The 22940-nt window shown below is 41.0% G+C and overlaps 1 protein-coding gene across 3 annotated transcripts; it reads left to right on the forward strand.

The window, feature by feature from the left end:
* Nucleotides 1-446: 446 nt before the first annotated feature.
* Nucleotides 447-22148, forward strand: SPICE1 (spindle and centriole associated protein 1). Of its 3 annotated transcripts, none has more exons than XM_063394009.1 (17): nucleotides 447-604; nucleotides 1030-1077; nucleotides 2274-2420; nucleotides 6126-6228; nucleotides 6960-7081; nucleotides 8597-8682; nucleotides 8974-9116; nucleotides 9346-9483; nucleotides 10249-10514; nucleotides 13740-13871; nucleotides 14495-14642; nucleotides 16099-16323; nucleotides 18349-18734; nucleotides 20051-20225; nucleotides 20689-20785; nucleotides 21116-21203; nucleotides 22021-22148. In XM_063394009.1, exons 1-17 carry the CDS (start codon nucleotides 521-523, stop codon nucleotides 22072-22074), a joined length of 2442 nt encoding a protein of 813 aa, XP_063250079.1. In that variant the 5' UTR covers nucleotides 447-520; the 3' UTR covers nucleotides 22075-22148. The 3 variants fall into 3 exon arrangements, with proteins under 3 accessions (XP_063250079.1, XP_063250081.1, XP_063250082.1); XM_063394011.1 differs by having other exon boundaries at nucleotides 16201-16323; XM_063394012.1 differs by lacking the exon at nucleotides 16099-16323.
* Nucleotides 22149-22940: the final 792 nt, after the last annotated feature.

Raw genomic sequence — 22940 nt, forward strand, 5'->3', positions numbered from 1 at the left:
TCACGGTTTGTGTGACATTTTGCCCTGAACCATCTATAACAGCCATCTGAAATACATCTTCGCACGGGGAAATTTCTAAGGCTTCCTCAGAAGGGACACTGAGAGATATCTTTGGAAGGTATTTGCAGCGAGGAGGGATGACAGCGAAGAGAACGAGTAGAAAAATTAAGGCGAGGTGAGATGGAAGACGAGTGACAACGCCGGGAGCAGCTCCCACGGAGCGGGCTGGGTCGGCCAAGGCACTGCTCTGTGAAAGGAGGCGGTGGAGCAGCGTCCCCTGCAGCCCTGAGGGAGGGTGGGAGCACAGGCTGCTCCCTCACAGAGAGCCCGACGGGGAAACGACCCGCGTTGCCACCCTGTGCGGGAAAGGCGGCAGCAGGAGGAGGAGGAGACGGGCGGAGGAGGAGGAGGAGGCGGAGGAGGCGGGCGGAGGAGGCCGCGCTCCGCCCCTCCCCTCAGGGCGGGCCGAACAAACGCGGCCCCGGCGGCGGCGTCGCTCCCGCCCCTTCCTGCGGCCGCGATGTCGCTGCTCCGCGGGCCGCGGCCCCGCACCGCCGGCAGGAAGGGCCCCAGGAAGGCGGCGGCGGCCAAGCGGGACTGGGATGTAAGTGCTCCCCGCTGCCGGGCGGCCTCCGCTGGGAAGAAGGCCCGGGAGGCTCCGTGCCCACGGCTGGGGGAGCCGCCGCCCTCCGAGGGGCTGCGCCGTGGAAGCCCCGGGTTGCGTGTGGGTTCGGGCGGGCCACACGCGGTGTGCGAGGGGGACACGGCCCCTCTGGTGTCCCTGGGCCGGGTGGAGGCCGGGCCAGGCCTCCCGCGTCTCCCGGGGAAGGAGCGCGCCCCGCTCTGGTGGAGCTGTCCTCTCCGGCGGCTGCCTCGCCGAGGGTGCCGTGAAAGTGCCCAGCAGTATAGCGTTCGGCTAATTATACCGCAATTTAAAAGTTGTTTGGTTCTTTTTAAAATAAAACTTTTTAAAAAAAGAGTTTGTCCTCAGTTATGACTTTTGACACGTTCCCTGGTTCCTGTTCGCAGAGTACCGTCCATGATTTGACAGTGCACCGTGCAACTCCGGAGGATATTGTAAGTTTAATAGCAGTCACTGCTCTGCCCCGCTGGCAAGGATGTTTAGCTGGTTGTCTGACATTAAAAGTGCTTAGCATGCTTACGGGGGTATTTTCTGCCAATGTTTAATCTCTTTTTCAAGCTTCTGAAACGTGTTGGCTCTTCAGGGCTAGTTTTTTGTTTATGATATCGAGCAGCCCCAGGTCTGGCAGTTGGTGTTTTTCAGTTTCTTGTTCCCACTGGGAAGCGGTAGCTGCAGTTTTTATTTGAATAAAAGCCATTATATTAGCATAAAAATGTAAATACATGAAATGTCAGTGGATTAGTTAAAGGTCCTATCTCTACTGGGAAGGACTGAAAGATGTGCTTTATCTGCGAAGCCTCTCTAATTCCGAAAATACTCAATTTTTTTTAAACAGTTTAACACAATTTCTTTATACTGAATGGTCTGTTTGTTGCAAAGAATTCAGACACTGTGCAGGTGCTTCACAGATACACTGTGCAAAATACTTTTTACATGCTTTGCAAAGTATGTGAATTTTTTCCAATAAGCAGATCATGTGTATTTACATTTATTTAATTACATTATATTTACATGTATTTAAATGTCTATTTACATTTTCTTGATGGCACCAATTACCAGTATGGAAGAGGCAGTATGAGCTATTATAAGTTTTGACAGGTTTATCAGGCCAGATGGTCACAGCAGCAGATAAAGACTCGATTCTACAAGTGTTTGGCTTGATTGCTTCTAGAGACTTTAGCAAGCACCTCTCACATTTAATTTCTTTAATTTGTATTTAAACAATATTTTTATACATTATCTAATTGTTAGAAGAAGGGGGACACTGTGTCTAGTGACTGACAATGTTAAATCAGAAAAATGCATCATTATCTTTTTAGGCACCTTACAGGTGCTGGTGTTTGGGTTTTGCCTCCCTTTACAGCCGAGAAAACTCCTGCTGAGCCAGTGGTGTAGGGCAGGCAGAAATTGAGACTTTTCCCATTCTCCTTTGGAGCTGCTTTAAATTTGGCTGGTAGTGATGGCATTTGACACTCATGGATGTTTATGAGATTGTCATTGGCACTACTGTGAAGTTAACATAAATAATTTTCAGTGCGTGAACAATAAAATCAAGAAGAGCTCGTTAGCTTTGCCTTGCAAATTTTGCATAAGACTGATTTTTGAGATGATTTCTTTTATGTTTCTGTAGCTGCGTCGCCGTGAAATACACAAGTCAAAAAACAAAGCATTGGCACATCTGGAGATCCAAGAAAAAGCACTGAACAGAAAATGGAAGAAGCAAAAGCAACTGGGTGCAGATTCCTTGGAGAAAAGGAAATTAGCTCTGATGCGTGAGGTGAGAGCTCAACTTGCACTTGCAGCCTGCTGCAGGTGATCTACTGGAAAACTGCTCTTGCACATGGAAGCCACAGGTGCTCCTCTTGTTGGATAACTTAATTTCTTATGTGCTCTGTGTGCAGCATGCATGCAGTGATTGGAGCAGACTGTCTGACAAACCAGCTGTTACAGAGTTGCACATTTGACCCAGGTTGCCTGACTGTGCCCTCTGTAATTCTGCAGCCTCTTTTCATCTCAACAGGATCTGTTTGCAGAGTTCAACTGTTGTAAAAAGTATGTGTGTTCTTTGGGTTCTTACTGCCAGCTTGCCTTTTCTTCCTCATGTCTAGCATATTTCTTTGATGCAGACATGAACATTTCTCTAACATTTCAGGGAGGGACACTGCTTATTTAAACAGAGAAAATGCAGTCAAGGAGGCTGAAAGGGTGAGGCAAGAAGTCGTTAAGGGAGGAAAATTGACACAACAAAGATTGATGAGCTGTGGCTGGGAAGCTTGTCATCTGAGGACTGAAAAACCTTGTTCTCTCAGCATTCTAACAGACTGAGATTTGTTCATGCTGGTAAGGAATGATGCTGAACAATGTTCACTTAGCAGGTAAAATAGACATGATCTGGTAGTTCTGTAAATGTGCAGGGGACTAACCATCACAAACTTAATTGTTTTGTATTTTGTAATTTTTCAGAAGTCTTTCTGATCTCTGAGAACATCCAAACATAGTCAAACAAGTGGAAGTACTTAGAATTGAAGATCACCACCTAGGTTTCTATTTGACCCCGGTTTCTCTCCAATTAGAATTTTTGTGTTACAGATATTTCGCTAATCAGGCCTTAGACTTGGACTTTTGTTACTTTGATGCTTTTCTGCCAGGCATATTTCAGCAGAGTATTCAGAAAACACTGTGAACCTCTACATGACTTTCCCTGATGCAGCCTAGTTTCAATAATACTTTCATGCAGAAATAAGTTACGTGTCACAAAAGGTAGATTAGACCATCTTTTCTAAGATTTGGCTGGGCTACCTGTTATGTGACTTAATTCTTTTGCTCATGTGAAACTCATGTTTAGGAAACAGTCTTCTATATTTGTTGCTGTTTCTAATGAAATTGCACAAATCTCGATTCCTCCTGAGTGGTTTTCCCCTTTATAGTTAAGAGATTACTTTATTCAGTTTACTCTATCTACTTCTGAGTCAGTGAAAAGGAAGATGATGGAAAATGAAATGGAAGATGATGAAAAGGAAATGATGCCAGGCAAGATGAAACAGATCTGGCTGTTGCTGTTTCAAACATGGGAGTCTTCTTGTGTGTAGAGAAAAACAGAATAGATATAGGAGAGTTACCATTTTCACCTCTCCCTAACTTAAATCTTGTTAACTGCCAGGTCCTGTTGTTCAGAGTAACTGTGGGAGACTCTGTGTCTCCCAGTAGAGCACAAAGACTGAGAATTGTTTCCTTGTCTCTGTTACCTTGGTGATCTTTTTCCTTTAGTGCTGTGAGTGTAACTTTGTAAGCCTCTTGAATCCTGCTCAACTGCAGAAGACTCGGAGACAAAAGCTGAGAAGGTGCTGCTATTAATGTTGTTTCTCATGTAGTTGTGTGTTGAACAGAAAGACATTACAAAGGAGTTACAAAATGGATAAGCAAAATTTTAATATTTTGGGGATTTGTCTGCCTAAAAATCTGAATGAAAAGATAATGAGTTCACTCTGAAATTTAGGGCTGTGAATGTGTAGACACCACACTGAATGGCCCTGTAATAACTTATTTTTAAAATAATGGTAGTGCATTGCACCGAAGAGTAGAGGTGTATGAATTATTGTAGTGGAGAGATTTTAGGATGAGTCCATTTTATTTTGCTTTGATGACATCTGAAACAGGAGGGAAGGTGATTTTTAATGAAATTCGTAGGTGATACTAACCTGGGACAAAGCACACTGCTCAGTGAATTTGTCCAGGGCATGTAAATGGGCCTAAAGGGGTTACAAGATGATAACACCTTTTGTTCTCATCACAAGCAAATGTGAGCTAATCTACCTTGGGAGCAGTGCTCTAAAAATGTTCATAATGTGTTCAGCAGGAGGGTAGAGCTTAGGAACCTGCTGATCCCAAAGAAGATCTAGTGAGGAGGGTAAAAACAAACTAATCAGGATAATTTTTATCTGATTATACACATCACTCTAATTTTAATTACCTTCAGGAAATGAGCCATATAAGCTTTTTTTACTTTTTTCTTTCTATATTTTTTTCTTCTTCTGATATGAGATAATAACTTTATGTACAAACCCGCATTGTTTTGATGTCAGATGGTTAAGTGGAAAGACTAGATTTAGTTTGTATAAGGTGTGAAAATTGAATAGTGGTCTGGAAAAGGAGATGTGTGAAGTGATGATGTGAAAGTGATCTTGAAAGATGAATACTCACTGATTTGCTAAATTACTATGAGAAGTCTAATTTACTGCAGTGTAATGCAAGCTCAAAAGAGTAGAAAAACATGGAAACTCAGATATGTAGGGATACTTCGTAACATAACAAAGCTTGTAGTAAAATAGAGGGTTGGGGAGAAACAAGTGAAATGCCATTGCCTAGAATTTTTTGTATGAGGCTAAATGTAAGCCAGCAAACTTACCAATGACATGGAAAAGAACTCTGAAGATAGCAGCACAGAGTACTGTGAAACCATTTCAAAACAGTTTCTTATTCCTGGCGGAGCAAAAATTGTCAGTGAGTTTTCAGATTTTGAGTAGGAGGGCATACATGAGCCTTTTCTGTGAGGTCTTCTAAAGTACTCACAGTCTCTGGATCAATTTGATGAACCATGATCAAGTGGAGGTCACTTACATACCTCCTCTCAGGAGTTTAAGGTTCTCCCCAGACTGTGGGATATGATTTTACTAGTTTTCAATTTCCAGCTTTTGAATGAAGCCAGGAGTCAGTGAGGAGCTTTAATTTGTGTTCTGCTCTCAAAGCCCCATCCCCAGTTAGCTCCGTTTGGCTCATGGTAGCTGGAGGCCTCTTGTTTTGCACTTCAGGACATCTTCCTTAGGAGGTACCTGTTGTGATGGATTTCAAATACTAGAGAGAGAATTTGAATACAGAAGCTGCATCTTCTGGGGATTCCAAAAATGTCTTCTGGTGCCAGACGTAGTCAGCTGTGTTTACCTCTGCTGGGACTTTTGGTGGTATGTGGCCTAATTTTAGGTAGGATTTTCTGGAGGCAAGACTGAGTGAAACAGGTCTGCTTGAATTGGTTTGAATCTCATCAAACAGTACATGTTTTGGGTGTCAGAGGTAGGTAAGAGTTCTGTGGCTTAACACTGAGATCAAATGATTTGAGGGTGCCCTTTTTTTAATTGCTAGATATGTCTTTGTTTTGATGAGCATGTCATAAATGCCCAGCTTCTTGTGTCAGGCTGGGAGGAGAAGAGGGACTGTAAGGATTTGTTCTAAAGAGTCAGTGCTGATGGACACCTAAGAACTAGTAACTCTTTAATTTTTCAGAAAAACAGTAGGAGTTCTGGTTATTTAGAATGAAGTATGGTGTTCTGATCTGTCTTATTTATGGTCTAATTGCACAATACTAACTTTGCAAATGTTCTCTTGTTGCCTGTTCTCTTAGTAATTGTTTTCAGGAACAATACCAGAAAAAAACAAGGAAAGAATCAGTCTGCTCAGTGTAAAGTTTCCTTATACCCTGTAATTTCAGATCCTGTCTGATCAGTACCATTTGCAAGATGTATTGGAGCAGTCTGGTCAGGTCATGGCTGTGGCAAAAGACTTGCTTGGGGATGCTCCTCGCACGCGAACAGGTAGAACATCTCATCTGTATGTGGTGGCACATGTGAGGTTCTCTCCTTGCTTTCCATGAATAGTCTTGCTTTGCAAAGCGTTCTTTTTAACTCTTTCATCTCACAGTCTAACACAGTACGATTGATCCTGTTCATGCTGGATGAAACACGGGTGAGGCTGTCACCTCCCATGTCAGAGGAGAGCGACACATGGCTGGGTATTCTTGTGTTGGTCCACTGTGGAATTTCACATCATGTGCTCTGAAACACCTCATGCTCGCCATTCCACAGCCAAGCTGCTGCCCTGTGCAGAGCAGCAGTTTGAGCTGCTGCAGTAGTTCTGATTCTCGTTACTGCATGGGCTGACTCTTTGCTCTTAGATGTGGTTGAAGATTTATCATCAGTTGCTGAACAAGGCTTTGCCTTTTCTTAATTTGGCCTGGAGATCATTGTGCTGCTGGAGGGCAGGATTGGCTGTCTGTATATGAAATCTTAAACCTGGGGTTTTTTCTCTGTAGGCTGCCATTCTGTTTTGTTCCTAGTTTGATCCTTCAAGCTGGTTCTGCACAAGTTTATTTATGCAGGTGGGAAGGACAAAAGCTGGGTATGTGGCCAGTGTATTAAATGAACCCTATGGTTGGTCTTTAGTTGTTGTTTAAAGTGACATTCCTGTGACCCTTTTTTTAATGTGAAGTACAGGAGCTTTATTTTCAGTACAAAGTGTTGTTCCCTGTGTTGTTTAATTCCTATAGGTTTTCCTAATGTAACAATGGCTCCTAACTGTGACCTAGAATCATCTCAAGGACCCATTGTACAAAAAAGTCATCCTCCCAGTCAGCTTTCCATCCGTAGTGAATCTGTCATGGAGTCCCAGGTAATGTAGATCTTGTTCCATGCGTGCGTGTCCTGTGGCTTTTTTGTTTGCACAAAATAAGACTATTCAAAGATAAGAGTTTCCAAGCAGAACTAAATTGGGTTTTGTTGATAACATTCACAAAAGACAAGGTTAAACAGAGGTGAGACTGAGAATCATGCTTTTTGATTTAACCCTCGGATATGAGAAACAAACATCATTGCATATTGTAGAAGCTCTCCCACATTAGCAGGCCCTCTCTTTTAAATTCTGGAATTCTCAGGAAGAGTACAATGTGATTACAGTCTAAGAGAAGAACAACTGTGTTACTTAACTAATTGCTGCATTTCAGAATAGGTCTCTGATTTACCAATTACATCCGCATATATGGGGACACAGCCATTTGTATCCCAGTTCACTCCACAGCCTTGATGAGTTTAACTACAAGTTTAACTTTTAATATTTTGCATTTTACATTTATTCAGATTTGTTGTAAACAATTTTTAAATTGTTTAAAATTTAATTTAGTTTGCCTTTGTGCTTCTGTTTTCTTTTAATAACATATTGTACCAGGAATGCTCACTGGGGTTTGAGAACAGGCATGTGATGCTCCCAGAAAAATTCCCTCTGATGAAGACCAAACAGGCTGTTGGGAGCAAAAGTGATAGTGTCATATTCCCATGGTTCTCTACTCCCACTTCCTACTATATGGCAACAATATCTGTCATTTGAGTTGTGGTACTTCTATGTTAGGTATTTTGGTGTGGCATTTGTTTTTCTTTATTTTTTTTTAATACGAGGAGTGAACTGCAGCACTTTTGTAAGCTGTGTCACTGGATGTATGCTGCAGGATAAGCTGAAATTTTTAAAAGACACATGTACTGATTGTCTGCCGAGCTTCTGTGAGTTCTTACGTGCCTATGAAAATCACAGTTAAAGACTATCTGGTAAAACCTACCCAGAAGCTCAGAATCTTTGTAGTTTGAGGAACCCTAATTCCAAATTTGGTTGTTTGTATTTAGCTATAAATGCAGTACATAGGATTGTATTTTGTTCTGGTTGCATTTTACACACAGACTGTAAATGCAGTTTTGCTGGTCTCATTATGAAGTTGTTTAGCTTGTAATGTCAAATGACTGAAATTTTACAAATGCTATGGATTCATGTTGCTTTTTTGCCCGCTGTATCTGTGTTTTGGTACAGCCTTAACAGCTTTTATTTAATCCTCTAGTTTGGATGGGTTTTCATATTTAATATAAATCTTACAAAGAAAATATTGGTTCTTGAATTAGTCGCTTGCTGTGTTATTTTCAGAAACAATTGTCAGTGTCAGTATTTCTTGGGTACTCAAGTCTCCCAGAACTTCTTGCAAAGGGGTGTGGGTTTGGAGGATTTTTCTGCATGGTATTTTTATTTTAAGTTTTCTAGGGGAAGACTAAAACCAATGTTTTTTGTTTTTTTCTTGAAGCAATCTATAAAATTGGTCTCTAATTTCTTCTGAATTCTGTTTTGTGTTCATTGTTGTCTCTTGAAAAGGCTCTCAATGAAGAGGAGGAGGAAGCATTATCAGAAGATGGGCATCATGATGTTTTGGGTTTCAAATCCAGAATCAGTTCTGACAGGTGAGTACAAATACATCCACTCAGGTTTCCACTTGCTTGACACTGGAAACAGGTGGAGTTAAAATTAAGGGTGTTGAATGGGTATAGTTAATTCTTCTGTTTACCTTTGCCCTCCTTTCCTGATCTCAGACTTCCAGGGAAAGGCCTTGTAATATTGAAACTGGGAATGAAAGTGAGATGGGAACTCACCCGAGCAATTGCAGATAATTGTAGGAGCTCTGTCAAGACAGGTAATCTGGAATCATGCCATTGTCCTGTTACAACTCTCTGTTATTCTTGTTTTGAATGCAGGCTACTTCGGTTGTTGAGAGAAGGAAATTCCTTGGTGAATTCTCAGTTGTGGGTTGAAAAGGATACGAGACAAACCACCTTACCACAGGAATCAAATGTGCCTTGCACTCCAACAACTGCTTCTCCTTCATTGGATCAGTCAGGTGGGATTTACCAAACCACAGCAGGCTTGTTGGGCTGTTCATAGGATCCTGTCAGGAGTTCCTTTCCTGGATGGGGGTGAGAGACAGAAATGTATGCTAACTTGGCTCAGATGTATTTCCAGACTAAAAAGCTCTTATCATAAAATTACTCTAGAACATGTTACTATTAAGAACATGCCTGAAGTATTTCACATGTGCTTTTTTTTTGTTTGTTTTGTGTTTAAATCAGCCCTTAATGGTACCAGTGTAATCAAGAGAACCCATTCAAGACTTCGAAATGAAGATGAAGAGTCTGTAGACTCCAGTGACACTGTGAGACAAGTGCTAAACCCAAACTCAAGGAAACAAAAGCAAAATGCAGCAAAGAGTTCAGTACTTTTAAAAATAAAATACCCTTTGTCCGAGGTCATTAATGTTGTAAGAAAATGTGGGTGGGAAGGGATCTTTGGGAGTCCTTGCAGGACTAGTAACAAAGTTTGATGATGGGGTCCATGAGTCTTGAGCATAGCTAAGGCTGGAGGTTCCACAGCTCCTTGTTCAGTGTATTTTCCCTGTGTTCTGCACGTTCATTGGCAAAGCCAAGTCCACAGGAATCTGGGAACCACAAAAGAGGCCCTTTGATGCTGCCCATTCCCTTGCTGGCCATGGAATTCTTTCCTGTGCAGGACTTTTCTAGTTCTGATCCAGCTTTGTGTTCTGTGCTTGTCAGATTAGGGATACATTTCAGTCCCCATATTTTACACATTTGTATGAGGGGACTGACATCAGTTACAAGCTGTAACATGAGAGGAGATTTGCTTACTGAGTATGAGACAGCAGCTGATGTTTTGCATTAGCAGACTATATCCATGCATTTAACTGGAAAGGAGAAAAGTACAAACAGGTGTATCCAAGATAAAAGCACCTAACAGTTGTGCTTGAGAGGTACTACCGTGGCAGCAAAAAATGGAGCTTTTGAGGATCTGAAAATAGCCAGAATGACTGGGGAACATTCTTTGATGGTCTGTTTCATCTTATGGTAAGAGAGGGCATTTCCTTTGATTTACTTCAATAAGCAATGCAATTTCATTGGTACTGCCAAGATCTTGATACAAATTGAAATTCCAATGACCTTTTTTTTCTTCCCCTTCAGTGAAAAGAAAGCAAGCTGCACAGAACTCTGCAAGACAGAAGAGAGGTGATTCTCCAGCTAACTTAATCCAGGCTGACCTTCAGAGGGACAGCAAACCCAGCCTAGATGTTCTCAACCACATGATCCGGGAAGTAGAGCATGAACTGGAGGAGTATGAACGATGTACAGGTCGTGAGGTCCAAAAAAAAGAGAGAAGTGAAGGCTTGTCTGGCTTCACTCTGTCACTGGTGAACGCTCTGTGTCGTTTGATGCGCTACCTCAAAGAGGTGAGAGACTTAGGGCTCCTCCTGGAGAGTGAATGAAGAAGGGTGCAAAGTTATTTTACAGATGAGAACTTTGGTCTTTTCTGGTTTCCAATCATTTTACACTGAACTCTCATTATCATTGTTTATTACTAGGTTTGCATGCAGTTAGGAGTTAAAACTTCTGGTTTGTCTGGAACTGGTTTGTTAGGAATTGGTATCCCTAGTGAAGATGGAGGAGTTGACTGCAGTGAAAGTCTCTCAGTCTCTAACAGTAGGAAATACTATTTGAAATAATTTAATGTTTGTTATTTACATATACTCAGAGTTGTAGCAGGGTAATAACTACAGCATTGTTTACAAATTCATTTTCTTCCTTTGCCTCCCAAAGATGATGCTGTTGTCAGCAGAGCAGTGGACCCAAATCCCCTATTTTCCTTGAGGGATTCCTTAGTCCTCTTTTACTATCCATGACAGAAACTTTACCTTAAGCAAGAATGACCTGAAGTGCTCACTGTAACAGTGCACAACTGGGAATGGATGGAATTCCATGAAGAAGACCACCTGTGTGCCACGTAGAAGCTTTTTTTTAAAGAAGGGGAGGGAAAAGTGTGTTCTAGTTCATCTGTATCCCAGAGCTATCAAGAGGCACAAGTGCCTCACAGATTCGTTTGGTCTATGTGAAGTTTTAAACCAGATCGTGACAGTTCCTGCACTCTCAATAGGTGCAACAGAGTAGATTATCTAAATGCTAATGCTCTATTTCATAGCAAAGGTGATAGATCTCTAGAGAATGTGCAACTGTCTTATTTTGGTTCCTTTTCAGAGTGTATAATAATTGAAAGGGGGAAACCCATTTCATTTTGAAATTCTAATTTTTTTCTTACCAGATATATAATAACTTTAATCTTTCTATTACTCTGTATTTAATCTATATGGAAGAACTTTGATTAAGTCATGGAAGCAAATAGTAAATAATCCAAGAGTGCAAAGCGACTGCCATCAGAAGATGACTTCAGCTGAGAAAATCTTATGTTTTAAAACAAGTTAAAAATGCTTGATCTTTGTTGAAATTGTAATACCAAAGAAAGGAATTAAATTTGGTTTTTCTGCAGTTATAAGGAAGGATCTTAGAATTTCAGCAGAACATTTTCTGTTTATTAGGCATACATCAATTTAGTAGCATCCAATTCATGTTATAAATGTAATTGCAGTTAGATTGTCTTTAATTTTGCTGTAGAAATGAGTTATTCCTGAGCCGCAGACTTCTTCCAAAGCTGCTCTGACAATTGTTCTTGTGCTTCCATTCCATTCTTCCAGAAGTTGATTATTGCTTGCAGAATTATCTGGCACACTCATAAATTTACTACCTAAATTCTTAAGCAGCAATATGAAGAGGTGACTCAAGCTGCATAATGTGGTTAATTGTATTCAGGCTTGCTTGAGATACTTGAGATAGATACTGCATTCATCACCTAAAGTGACTTTTCTCCTTTTCAGGGAGGTTTAATTACAATTAGAATTTGAGAATTTGCTGGGAAGAAGCCCAGCTTGTCTTGAGTGTTTCATAAAACCTGGTGCCTGTGATGCCAGACATAAATCAAGCACTTGTGTGGACCACCTGTCTTGCTTAGCCAGCAGAGTTAGCAGAATTCCAATGCCTGAATTATAACTGGCAGTGCTTTTTAAGAAAATGACTTTGCATGGGATATTTAGAAAGCCCCTGATTTTAGTTAAACAGTCAGTTAGACAGTCAGTCTTCATGAGGTTTCAAAGCTTTTAGAGAGATTCCCGTTCTCTCCTTCCAGTTTTGCTACAGAAAACCAGAAGGATTGCAATAAAGGATGTTGCCTTATTTATTCTCAAAATTGTATCTAAAAATTAGGAAGAGAAACTTGAATTCGGGAATCTTCCATGAAAGTGTTTTTATGAGGTGATTAACAAACCAACACCCGTAAGAAGGAAGTAGTGAATACAGAAGAGGCTAGAGAAAAGGAGGAAAAGAAATTCCTGAAATGTTTGCAAAACCATACGAAATTCTTAAAGGGAAATGGATAAATCTGACTTGGTTTCTAAACTAGTTTTTAGATCATCTTCCAAATGTTAGAATTAATCATTCCCTCCTCACCCCCATTCTGCTGAGAAAGCTGTTTCTTTGCCAGACCCACATGAATAAGAAGAGTTTGGGCATATTCCCTGAATCTGTGCTGCTGTTCTCCCTGTCTGCTGCATGCTCTGGTGCAGTGTTAAAGCTCACGTGTTTAGAGAAGTGAGCTGGGGTGAAAATACTTCTTTCAGGGTATACCAGACCTAAATCTGACCCAGGGATAGGAATGGATGTTAACCCTGATGCTTTCCCTGTGCATAAATGTAAGACAGAGCTGCTTGGAAGCTTTTCCTCCAAGACTAGGTTAGTGCTGTGTAGAATTTAGTAGATACAGTGGCTCATCCAGATGATCTAAGGCATCAAAAGCTTCATCACTGCTATCAGGGTAGAAGCTTCTTTTGTGCTGTCTAATTTCTGAAAAGAGAGGACCAGGTACAGGGTATTTTTTCCATTTTCTGAACCAGCATGCTTCACTTGGATCAATACAAAAAACCCCTGTTCTCTCTAGCTGGAAGGGAAACAGAAAATGGAGGGTTTGCCTCTCATATACTTAAGGGAGGTGTATCTACCTGTCTTTGTGTCTAGTGACAGTATCTGTGAGTTAGTCTCAAAAATATTCATTTATTCATTTTGTGTGGATGCAAGACCTGTTTGGTCATCATACTTTTGAAACCCTCTAGAACTTTTTCTGTCTGATGGAAAACATTAAAAAGCAAGGACTTTCTCCTTTACTTAGTCCAGTTTGTCTTCATTAATGAATTATGGAAACTAAAAATTAGGCACAAGTAGCATGGGATACTGACAAACATCAGCGCTCCTGAAATTATCTGATTCCTGCATGAAAATTCAGTGACTTAAGAAACTCTGTGCAGAGAGAAGATGCTTTTAGTTACATCCTGTAAAGCTGTAAATGCAGAAGAACAAGGGTGTTTAGGATTCCCTACAGTGTCCTGGAGGAACAAAAACAGTAAGCTCTCTGACAGTTCTCAAGGCCAGATAATTTAATTTTGTCATGAAAGTAAAGAAGTTTAGCAATAGTGGGAAGAGCTGTTACATTATGATGTCATAATGACTCATTGCTGTTTTCAAATATGAGTCTGTATTACTTTATAGTAATTTTTCAGATTTTTCTCCCTCTTTAGACTGAAGTGCAGCTGCATGAGAAGGAGGTACTGAGGCAGCAGCAGGAGGAGATGTTGAATGAACACAGAGAACTGATTGATGCTCTGACTGCTGAAGTTCTTCAAGTAAGGGAAGAAAACATCACCATGCAGGTACTCAGCCCCCCTTGCTTCTTACCCATCAGGATTACATGTTAGAATTCTGAGTTCTGTTGCAAATATGGGCTGAGAGGAGGCTTTGTCTCATGTTCTGGAGATTTTGGCAATAAACAGAAAGAAAATGATAAAACTGAATGAGGAGCCTGAGAATTGCAGTAGCAGGTATGGGTATGAAATGTTTGGAAAGTTGTTTGTTTATCTTTATTTAACTTCTGTGAAACTGAGGTTTACTTTATCCATCTAAAAGTTTAGGCATCTTCCTTCAGACTTCTATACTGTTAACACTACTGGAGCAATGAGTAGATGTAATACTACAGGTTCCTTGGTTTAGTTTTCAGCGGAGGTAGATTTGATCAATGGCTGCATTTGGGAATGGTGCAAGTAAGAAACCTTAGAGAGGAAGTGATGTCATGAGTAAGAAAAGGCAAAACAAATCATTTATAAATAAGAAACATGGAGACAATAATATTTAATCCTCACTGGAATCCTACAGAATCATGCATTAGTATTAAGAGGCCACATTTTTTTCAGGACTGCTTGTATATAGTTTTCTAATTTATGTTGGTAGAACACAAATTTCTGTAATTCTGTGTATGGGTGTTTTTTTCCTCTTTTAGAAGAAGCTTCAGCAATACATGACAGTAACAGATCAAAAGCTGATGTGTCTCACACAAGCATTTAAAGGCCTCCCTTTGGTAGAACCTGAAAGAGAACAAAGTCCAAAACACTTTGGAATTGCAAGCAAAGGCCCAGAGAACAGCCAAGGTGTGTACAATGAATGTGTGAAGGGTGAAAGAGGAGCTGTTAGTTTATCCCTGTAGTGGAGAGTCTGGTATTTAATGGATGTCTGCTTGCACAAGGACCTCTTGGATGAGCGTGAGTGTCACTTCTGTAAGTTCACATGCCATGTGTTCTGCTGGGAGCACAAAGAAAGGAGAGCAGCTTTCCCCCGTTAAGATGGCTTCCAAAGTCAGTTTCATTCTGAGGGTCCTAAAAACCCCCCAGAAACCCAAGAAAATCAAACCCAACAGAATTAGGATCTCAGCTGCCTGCTGCTGAGCAGCCCGACAGTCAGAGATCGGCTCTTCCGTGAGACACTGGAGGTCGCTGCTGGCCAGAACAGCAGCAGCTGAGGCCTGGAACAGCCAGTCAGGGAGCTCTGTCACCACCTGGTGTTTGTGACTCTGTGTGAGAGGGGAGTGACCAGCTGAGTGATGTCTGACACAGAGACAGGCTAAGCTGAGCCAGTAGATTGGTGGCCAGACTAGCCAAACATAATTCACCTTGGACTGTTACCCACCTTTCACCACTGAGTTTTCTTCCAACTGTCTTTCCTGGTCAGTTGTTTAAATGCATTGCTTTTGTTCTCAAGGTCAGTAACTTCTTGTGAATCCCAAGGTTTCTCAGAGTTACTTGTATTCCATAGTTAAATGTTGGCTTTCTGTAGCTAATTTCTTCCTGGAAGAATTTTCTTTTTGGGAAGAAGCCACATACCAGATCTTTGCTTTTGTGATTGACCCAGGCCTTGTAAAAGCAAACAAAAGAAAACCACCCCCCAAAATATAAAATCCAAACAGTCAGAAAAGCACCCCTCAAAGAAACTCCAACGTAACATCCAAACCTTCACATTCAACAATTCTGCAGCACTAGAATTTTCAAATCTTCTTTCTTTACTTTCTCTAGTTAAAGAATAACTACTTTTTTTTATATACTGAAGAGATGTCTCATTTGAATTAAATGACAGTAAGATCAGCAGAGCTCAAAAAAGCCTTGTTTTCTTTCAGCATTGTTGCCATCAAATTTATAATATGGGGCACTAGGACAAGTGCATAAGTCTGATTTTTCTCAAGAGAACGTTACCAAATGCAGCTCAAATACCTGTTCAAGTCACATATCTGTAAGTCTTGTGCATGAGCTGCAAACAGATCTCAAACTACTGTCCTGAAATTGTGAGGTTATGTGTAAGAGTTCTTCTTGCACTTATGGCCAGTAAAGATCTATAATTTGCTTAAGTGAAAGAATTCTGCACCTGGACATCAGAAGAATGGTAGGGGAGTGTGTGTGGAACATACTGTACTCCAGTCTGTCTTTTCAGGTATTTGAACATAGAGTTGTTATTGATCTTTTTCCTGAATTGCTATTTCACTGTAAGTAATTTTTGTTCCTTTGTTTGTTTTCTTCATTTGTTTAACTTTTATCCTGGCTTTATCTTTTTCTTCAGAAAAACCTGATTTCACCTACTCTGAGCCCAGGGTTGATGCAGGCAATAGGGAGAATACACTGAAATTTCCACAGGAAGAACTTCCTTTCATGTTTTGCCCAGGGCCAGGTGCCTCAGCTGATCTGAGACCTGGTAGAAGCTTTCCAGCTCACACCTTCCAGCCAGCTGTGCTGTTGTCACCACCACAGCAGAAGAGCAGTCAGGCATTATCTTCCCTCCAGAATGGTGAGATCTCTCTGACTGCAGTAGACCTAGGAGTCTGTGTTTTGTGTTACTGTTTCAATCTCGCACTACCTCTGAAGATGTGTTTTCCATGGAAAATTTTTAATGTGTATGCCTAGACATATTGGCCCTATGGCTGGAGTCTGCCACTGCTGCACCCAGATATGCATTTCCTTTGTTACTGTGCCTGTTGCTAGACAGCCTTTACACCTCCTGTTTTCCATCTCCTGGCAGCTGTCCTGTCAGTGGCAATCCAGACTGGCATTTTTATTCTGTCCTCCTTTTGATTATCCTATCTGTGTGATTGCTGAAGCTCTTTGTCGATAACCTACAGCAGATTTCAGATTTCCATCTGCTGATGGTGTAATCCAGCCTCCATCACCTTTAATGGTGGGACCCCTGAAGCCTGGAACTCCTCTGTTTCTGCAGTGCGTGTCGCAGACACATCAGGGTGTCTGTAGGCTGTGTGCTCCTGCTTTGAGCCAGTCTTCTAGCAAAAAGGCTTTGGAAGCTGTGGAAGCCAGGTTCCCATTGGGTTTCATTTAATACAGAGGAATGGTTGAGGAAATTAGGTGCAATTATGTGGTGCCAGATGACCAGGTAGCTCAGTCTTGTCTCAGTATCCTTAGGCTTTATGAGTTTTTTAGATTTGTAGCTCAGTTCAGGTTCACAGAAGGAAGAAAGTTCATCAGGGTGATTAGGGAAGGTGTTTCTCATTTATCCTTAGTGAAGTGAGGGAAGGAAGATTCTGTGATTCTAAAACTGAGCTGTTTCCTGCTGCAGTTGTCCCTGTAAGCACATACATCCCACTGGACATGCCAGGGCCCTGGGTAACACCCTTGTTGAGAGGCAGATAATTATATCCATGGCCAGATTGATGGATGTTAACAAGGAGAGTACAGAAGCAGTATTGTGGGTTTCCTCATTTTTCCTCCCTTCCAGCTGTGTTGTTTTGTAAGCATTTTCCAAATCAGAAAAATAACCTTTTGATTTTAGTGAGTTTGCTGGGCAATTGGAAGTTTATACCTAATTTGCCACTTGGTGGGCTGCTGTGAGAATATACATAAATAATCTGGAGGAAATGAACTGAAGGTCTTGTTCTATAAAGAGCAATGTCTGGTTTCAGTCCTGTGGAGAACTGTCAGATGTCTTCTGTCATTTGGAACAACAATGCTGAACTGTATTCCAAGGTTTCTCTAAAATATATTGTTACTCTCTTAAGAGAGTGATGCTAAATGGCCCAACAAATGTAAAACTTAATGAATGTTTCTTTATGCTCAAAGATTCATAAAACACACCTGAGTGTAAATTTTTAAGTGTTCATCTCTGCTCAAGAGGCAAAACTAAAGCTTGTGAAGGAGTGGGCTGTTTGGTGTATGAGGCATAGAAAATCTGGTTTTGGTCACAGAAGTCAAGTTGGAGTTAGCATGTAGCAGCAGACAGGGCTGTCACTGTAGTCATGTCTCTGTGGTGTGTTATCTCTTTGCTGGTGGTGACCACAAAAAAATACCTGACTACTTCTGTTGGCCACAGTGCTTCCTCTTTAGGGACTAAGTAGTTCATTTATTATCATGCCAAAAGTCTTGTATTTCTTTGTTTTAGTATCCTAAAAGTTTTGTTAGTAACCCAATATAAATATCAGAACTGAGCAAAAACTTAGTTTATCAGGTAAGGTATCTGGATTTTGGAAAGTGGAGGACTAACTAAGAAGTATTATCTGATCTGTCAGCTAAGAAATTCAGAAAAATTTATCTTTTTAGTGACTTCTCTGTGAATCTCTAATTAACTCATTTAAATGTAAGACTGTTTGCAATAGGAAATACTCACCTGGTGAGTGAGTATACCACTCCGATACAGCAGGATATTGCACAGAGTGGTTTTGATCAGTACCAAGACACCATTCAGGCCAGATGTTACAGTTCAAACTCCTGCTTGATTCTTAGTAACCTGATGCAATAAAGTCACTATTAGTTTCCTCAGTGAGGATCACGTCACTGTCCTTACTGTTCCTTTATTTCGTGTTTGTAGTGTTTGCAGCCGTTTCCCAGTCTACTGAAAGAGAGCCATGCAAGGAAAGGAGCTTATCTGCCTCCCTGAGGACACAGAGCACAGCTGAGGAAAACTGCCCCATCTCTCGAAGGCAGCTAATTCCTCCAGCAGACAAAGACTCGGAGAGTTCCCATGAGAAAATCAATCTTTCCTGCCCAGGTGACACTGGAAAAATCAGCACAGCTGAGGAGTTCCTTCAAAATGGTGATCTGCTGGGACAGATAGCAGAGCTCACACGGCAGAATGCTCTAATTAAAGCTCAACTGAGCAAATTCAGAGGTGTCCCTGGAGACAAAAGTGATTATCTACATCAGCCAGCCCTGACACAAAATGCAGATCCTAGTCCAGACTCTTCACAAGGACAGGTCAGAATTTAACAGAAGGGGAAGGCTGGATCTCCTTGCTGCTGGTCTGCTTTCCCATTGTTTACTGGTGCTTTTTTGTCCTTCATGTTGTCAGTTAGCATTTGTTTGCTTGGAGACTTGTGATATTTTATTTTTATTATCCCCTAAGCAGATCAGCAGTAGTTTCTCATATTGGGCCTATGTGGTACGTGGGTTCTGAAGAGTGTGCAGCACATTTATAAGGTCATGCTGCAAAAAGAGGTGGTGTTGCAATGCAATCCAAGCTCTTGTAGTTTGGATACTATTAGCCATGAGAGCACTGCACCAACCCACAGCTTCTTGTCAAGCGTGTAAAATGCATAAAGCCATAGCCTCTTCTGCTACTCGGACTCAAAAGCAGATGAGATTCAAGTTAACGCAAGTACATCTTTTGCAAATGTTTGCTCATAGTGTATGTGCTTGTTGGATCTGTCTTGTCAGTCCTTTTCTGTGAAAGTCTCAAAGATTTTGGCAAAGAGACACCTTGAAGGCTTCAGCTTAAGTGGGAAAAAATTAACCTACAACTAAGCAGTTACTCAGTAACATCCCAGTGAGTGAAGTTAACATCACAAAAACATCCCTGCCCTTGCTCTTGTCTTTTATTCTATCACAGTGGCTGATTGACTGTTATTTAAGGGTCCTGAAGATTCTTAATTGCTTCATTGAAATGTAGGCTGAGAGTGTTGTCACTGTCCACGTTGGGTTATGTTGTTTAATGTTTAGTCATTTGGTTGTACAAGGTGATGCAGACTCCTGGAAAGTGTTGTTTTTGTGGAAGCAATTAGCGAGAGGGAGGGGAAAAGGTCAAAGCAATCAAAACCTGGCTTAAGGATGAGTTCCTGGACACTTCTGCAAGAAACCTGCTTTTGTTTCCCCACATGCTCCTTAATATCTGTCTCTCTAGTTAGGTGTATTCTTAATTGTAGTTAATTGTTGGGTTTTTATTGGGTTTGGTTTGGTGGTTTGTTAGCTTTTGGGGGATTTTTTTTTGTTTTTTCGTTGTTGTTGAGGGTTGTTTGTTTGTTTGGGGGGTTTCTTTCTCAAAATATGTGGACAACAGCTGTATTTTTCCTGTTTGAGAGAAGACCAGTATAAAATATTGTAATGTTTAATCAGCTGAGGACTTAGATAGAGTAAAAGGGCTAAAGTCAAAATTTTCACGGAAGTGCTACATAATTATATACACTTTCATTTTGAAAACCAAATGCATAGAAGTACTTGAAATATATTGTATGCCCTCCCTGAGGGTGAAAATGGTAAATGTTTCATTGGAAGTAATGATGCCATTATCCAAGTAGGGTCATCTTATGGTGTCAAGGAGCTTGGAGGAAAGAATAGCGGAGCTGAATCGCCAGAGCACAGAAGCACGGGATAAACTGTTGCAGTTGATAGACCAGCAGAAATCAGCTGCTGCTGCTGACATGGTCCCTCCTATGCTATCTCCTGTTCCATCCCCATCCCTGAATTACACTGGTAGGTACCCAGCTTCAGGAGAGACAAAAACGAGTAAGACAGTGTTTTTCTCCTTTGGAGAGTCATCCTTACTGGATCAGTGGTTGTGGTCAGCAGCACGCTTGCTGTTAATGACTGTGTGGTACAAAGGCTTCTTACTTCAGAGAGCTAAGAATGTATCAGCTAAACCTCTGCTGAAGTTATCTTCTTAGTAATCAGTCTGCTGCAAGTACTGAGCTTTGCGTTAAACCTGTTACTTGCTACCTTCTTGTTTGAAGAACACATGCTACATTTGGAAATTAGTAGGAACTTCTTCTCAGAAAGTGTGTGTGAGGTTGATATTTACCTGATGCTTTATTTCTGGTCTGTATATTTGTGCAATTGGGAAGAGGTTGTGATGCCTCTGAAAAAATGGTAAAACAAAATGAATGTTGTGCAATGTTGCTGTGTTCTCATCAGAATCAAGCAATTATTTATTGCCTAGAAAATGCACGGAGGACAGTTGAAGTGTCTGTTCCTGTGGCAGTGGACAGCTCCAAGGATGACAGTGTTCCCCATGCCAGTATGACCAGTATAAGAAGGTAAAAGTTCACCCTTTACTACTTCGTATTTGTAGTATCTTAATTATCCATGCAGCAGACATTGAACACAGTGGAGAAATTGCCACGTGGTTTTTTTGGCTTTGTGGATTTTCCCTTACTTTCTCACATTAAACTCTGCAAGTGGGACAAAGGTCTAATAGCTTTTTCACAACTTCCTTTGTCTGTTTTTAAAGTATCTGCAATCTGACAAAAGATAGATGACATGCTGTTGAAGACTGCTGATAAGGGGTCATAACTCAGGATCAGAGACAATATTCTAGTAGAAACTTACATTTTCCCCTTTTTCAATCTTATTTTGAATATTTCCAGGTCTGTAGGAGACTCCAGCAAACCTTGTTCATCTTTAAGTGCCATGTCAGAAAGTGCCAAATTAACTTCTGTCAGCCAAAGACCAAAGGTGAGACTGAAAAATCTTCAGCCAGAAAATTTTAATGTTGCCATAAAAGGGAAAAGATAATCACAAGATGGATGAAGGGAGGAGAGCTCTGTCCTGTTTAAAATATCCCAAGGCTATTATTAATCAATTTGTGACAGGTTGGATTACAGACAATTTGTAAGAAGAGATCTGAGAACTAGTGATGTTATTTTCTGCCACAGAGTTGTTGTTTACCAGCAGGCAACCCTTTTCTCCTCTGGCATCTTTGTGTTTTAGAACTGGAAACCTTTGGAAGACTTTTCCTGGTGGCTGCAGAGAATCTCAGGCCTTGATTATGATGTACTGGTAGAGCCACAGTCAGGAGGCAAACAAGCTCTTACCTAGCTGTTGCACAAGTCAGTTGCTGAGGGATGAATAAATCCAAATGTAAAGAGAGAGCCCCAATCTAGATTTCTGACTGCTGATGTGCAGAGAAATGGATAGCCTGCAGTGAGACACTTTCACAGAGAGTTCTGCAGTGGTACAGTCTGATAAACCAGCTGTAAGAGCTGTTTGTAGGCTTGAAAGCAACCATGAGGACACACTAATAATCTGTTTCCTGGTGTTCAAAATAACCTAAATAAGGACTGATAAGAGAACAGAGTTAGGGCCCAGAACTTCCTATCCTGACAGCAAACTATACATCCCTAGGAGGGAAATTTGAAATTACTAAGGTAGATGTGGCTTGAAGTAGGTGGTGTGACTCCCTCCATGATGCCAGTGGCAGACAACAGTCCTAACTCAGGAGTCTATGGGAAATCTACTGTATACAAATCTCAACTGGTTTCTTCTTTTACAGGTAGAAAAGCAAAAAGAAGAAGGATGGTTTGCATTGTCAATGCACGTTATGTAAAGGAAGCTGAGCTCAAGTCCTGTATTTTTAAAATATTTTTTAATGAACTACAAATAAATCACAATCTGTCTCTACAGGTGTACAGTTTAACTCTGAAGTGGGTTCATGTCAGTGCCATTAGTATGGAAAGAGCCACGTGCTTATTGTATTTGTGCCCTACAGAGCACTCTGGGAAGCCCTGGGAATGAGTTTCTGAGCTGGACACACTGCTGTGACCTTACACCTTTTCACCCAAAAAACCACCTTCATTAGGTGGGAAACTCAGGCTGCTGGAGCTTTACAAGTGAGCACCTTGATACCTCTGTTGGGTATGCTGAAGGCAGGAGGTTTTAGGAATTGCCTGTGAAACTTTCTGGAGGATTGATTGATCTGCACAAGATACGGGAATAAAATGTCAGGAAGAACTGAGATGAGGGAAGGGACCTGTGTTGAAAAGGAACCTGGAGATCAGGAAGCCAGTCTGTTTCTGGTGGATAAGGATTTGCATCAGAAGGAATTTGTTCCTTCTGTGTTTTACAGTTCTCCACAAAGTTGTGTTTTCTGTGCAGTTAACATATTAGAGATTGCATCTGGACCTGGAGGATTGCTTTTCAAAAGTCTCATTTAATATTTTTATAGTAAGTATAAAGTGACTATTTGAAGTTGCAGTCAGAGTCTTTGCTATGTACTCAAGTGTGTGTTCTTCGATAGAGCAGAAGACTGATACATATAATTGTATGAAGCTGGTTTGCTATGTGTTTATGTAATAGTCTATTGACCATGGTTCTTATATTGTTTTTATTTGACTTTTTAAAGTAGTCAAAAAGTAGTATTATTTTATTAGTAATGATTACCTATAAAATTTAAGACAGTGAGGAAATGCTTCA

Source organism: Prinia subflava, chromosome 3 (genome assembly GCF_021018805.1).
Source record: "Prinia subflava isolate CZ2003 ecotype Zambia chromosome 3, Cam_Psub_1.2, whole genome shotgun sequence".
Lineage (NCBI taxonomy): Eukaryota > Metazoa > Chordata > Aves > Passeriformes > Cisticolidae > Prinia > Prinia subflava.

What these genes read in the sequence shown, in the direction of transcription:
- SPICE1 (XM_063394009.1), top strand. Translation starts at nt 521, where the DNA reads ATGTCGCTGCTCCGCGGGCCGCGGCCCCGCACCGCCGGCAGGAAGGGC. An exon ending in AAAGCAAAATGCAGCAAAGA is followed by an intron (nt 9,484 to 10,248) that starts GTTCAGTACTTT and finishes CTTCCCCTTCAG; the next exon opens with TGAAAAGAAAGCAAGCTGCA. An exon ending in ATTATCTTCCCTCCAGAATG is followed by an intron (nt 16,324 to 18,348) that starts GTGAGATCTCTC and finishes TCGTGTTTGTAG; the next exon opens with TGTTTGCAGCCGTTTCCCAG.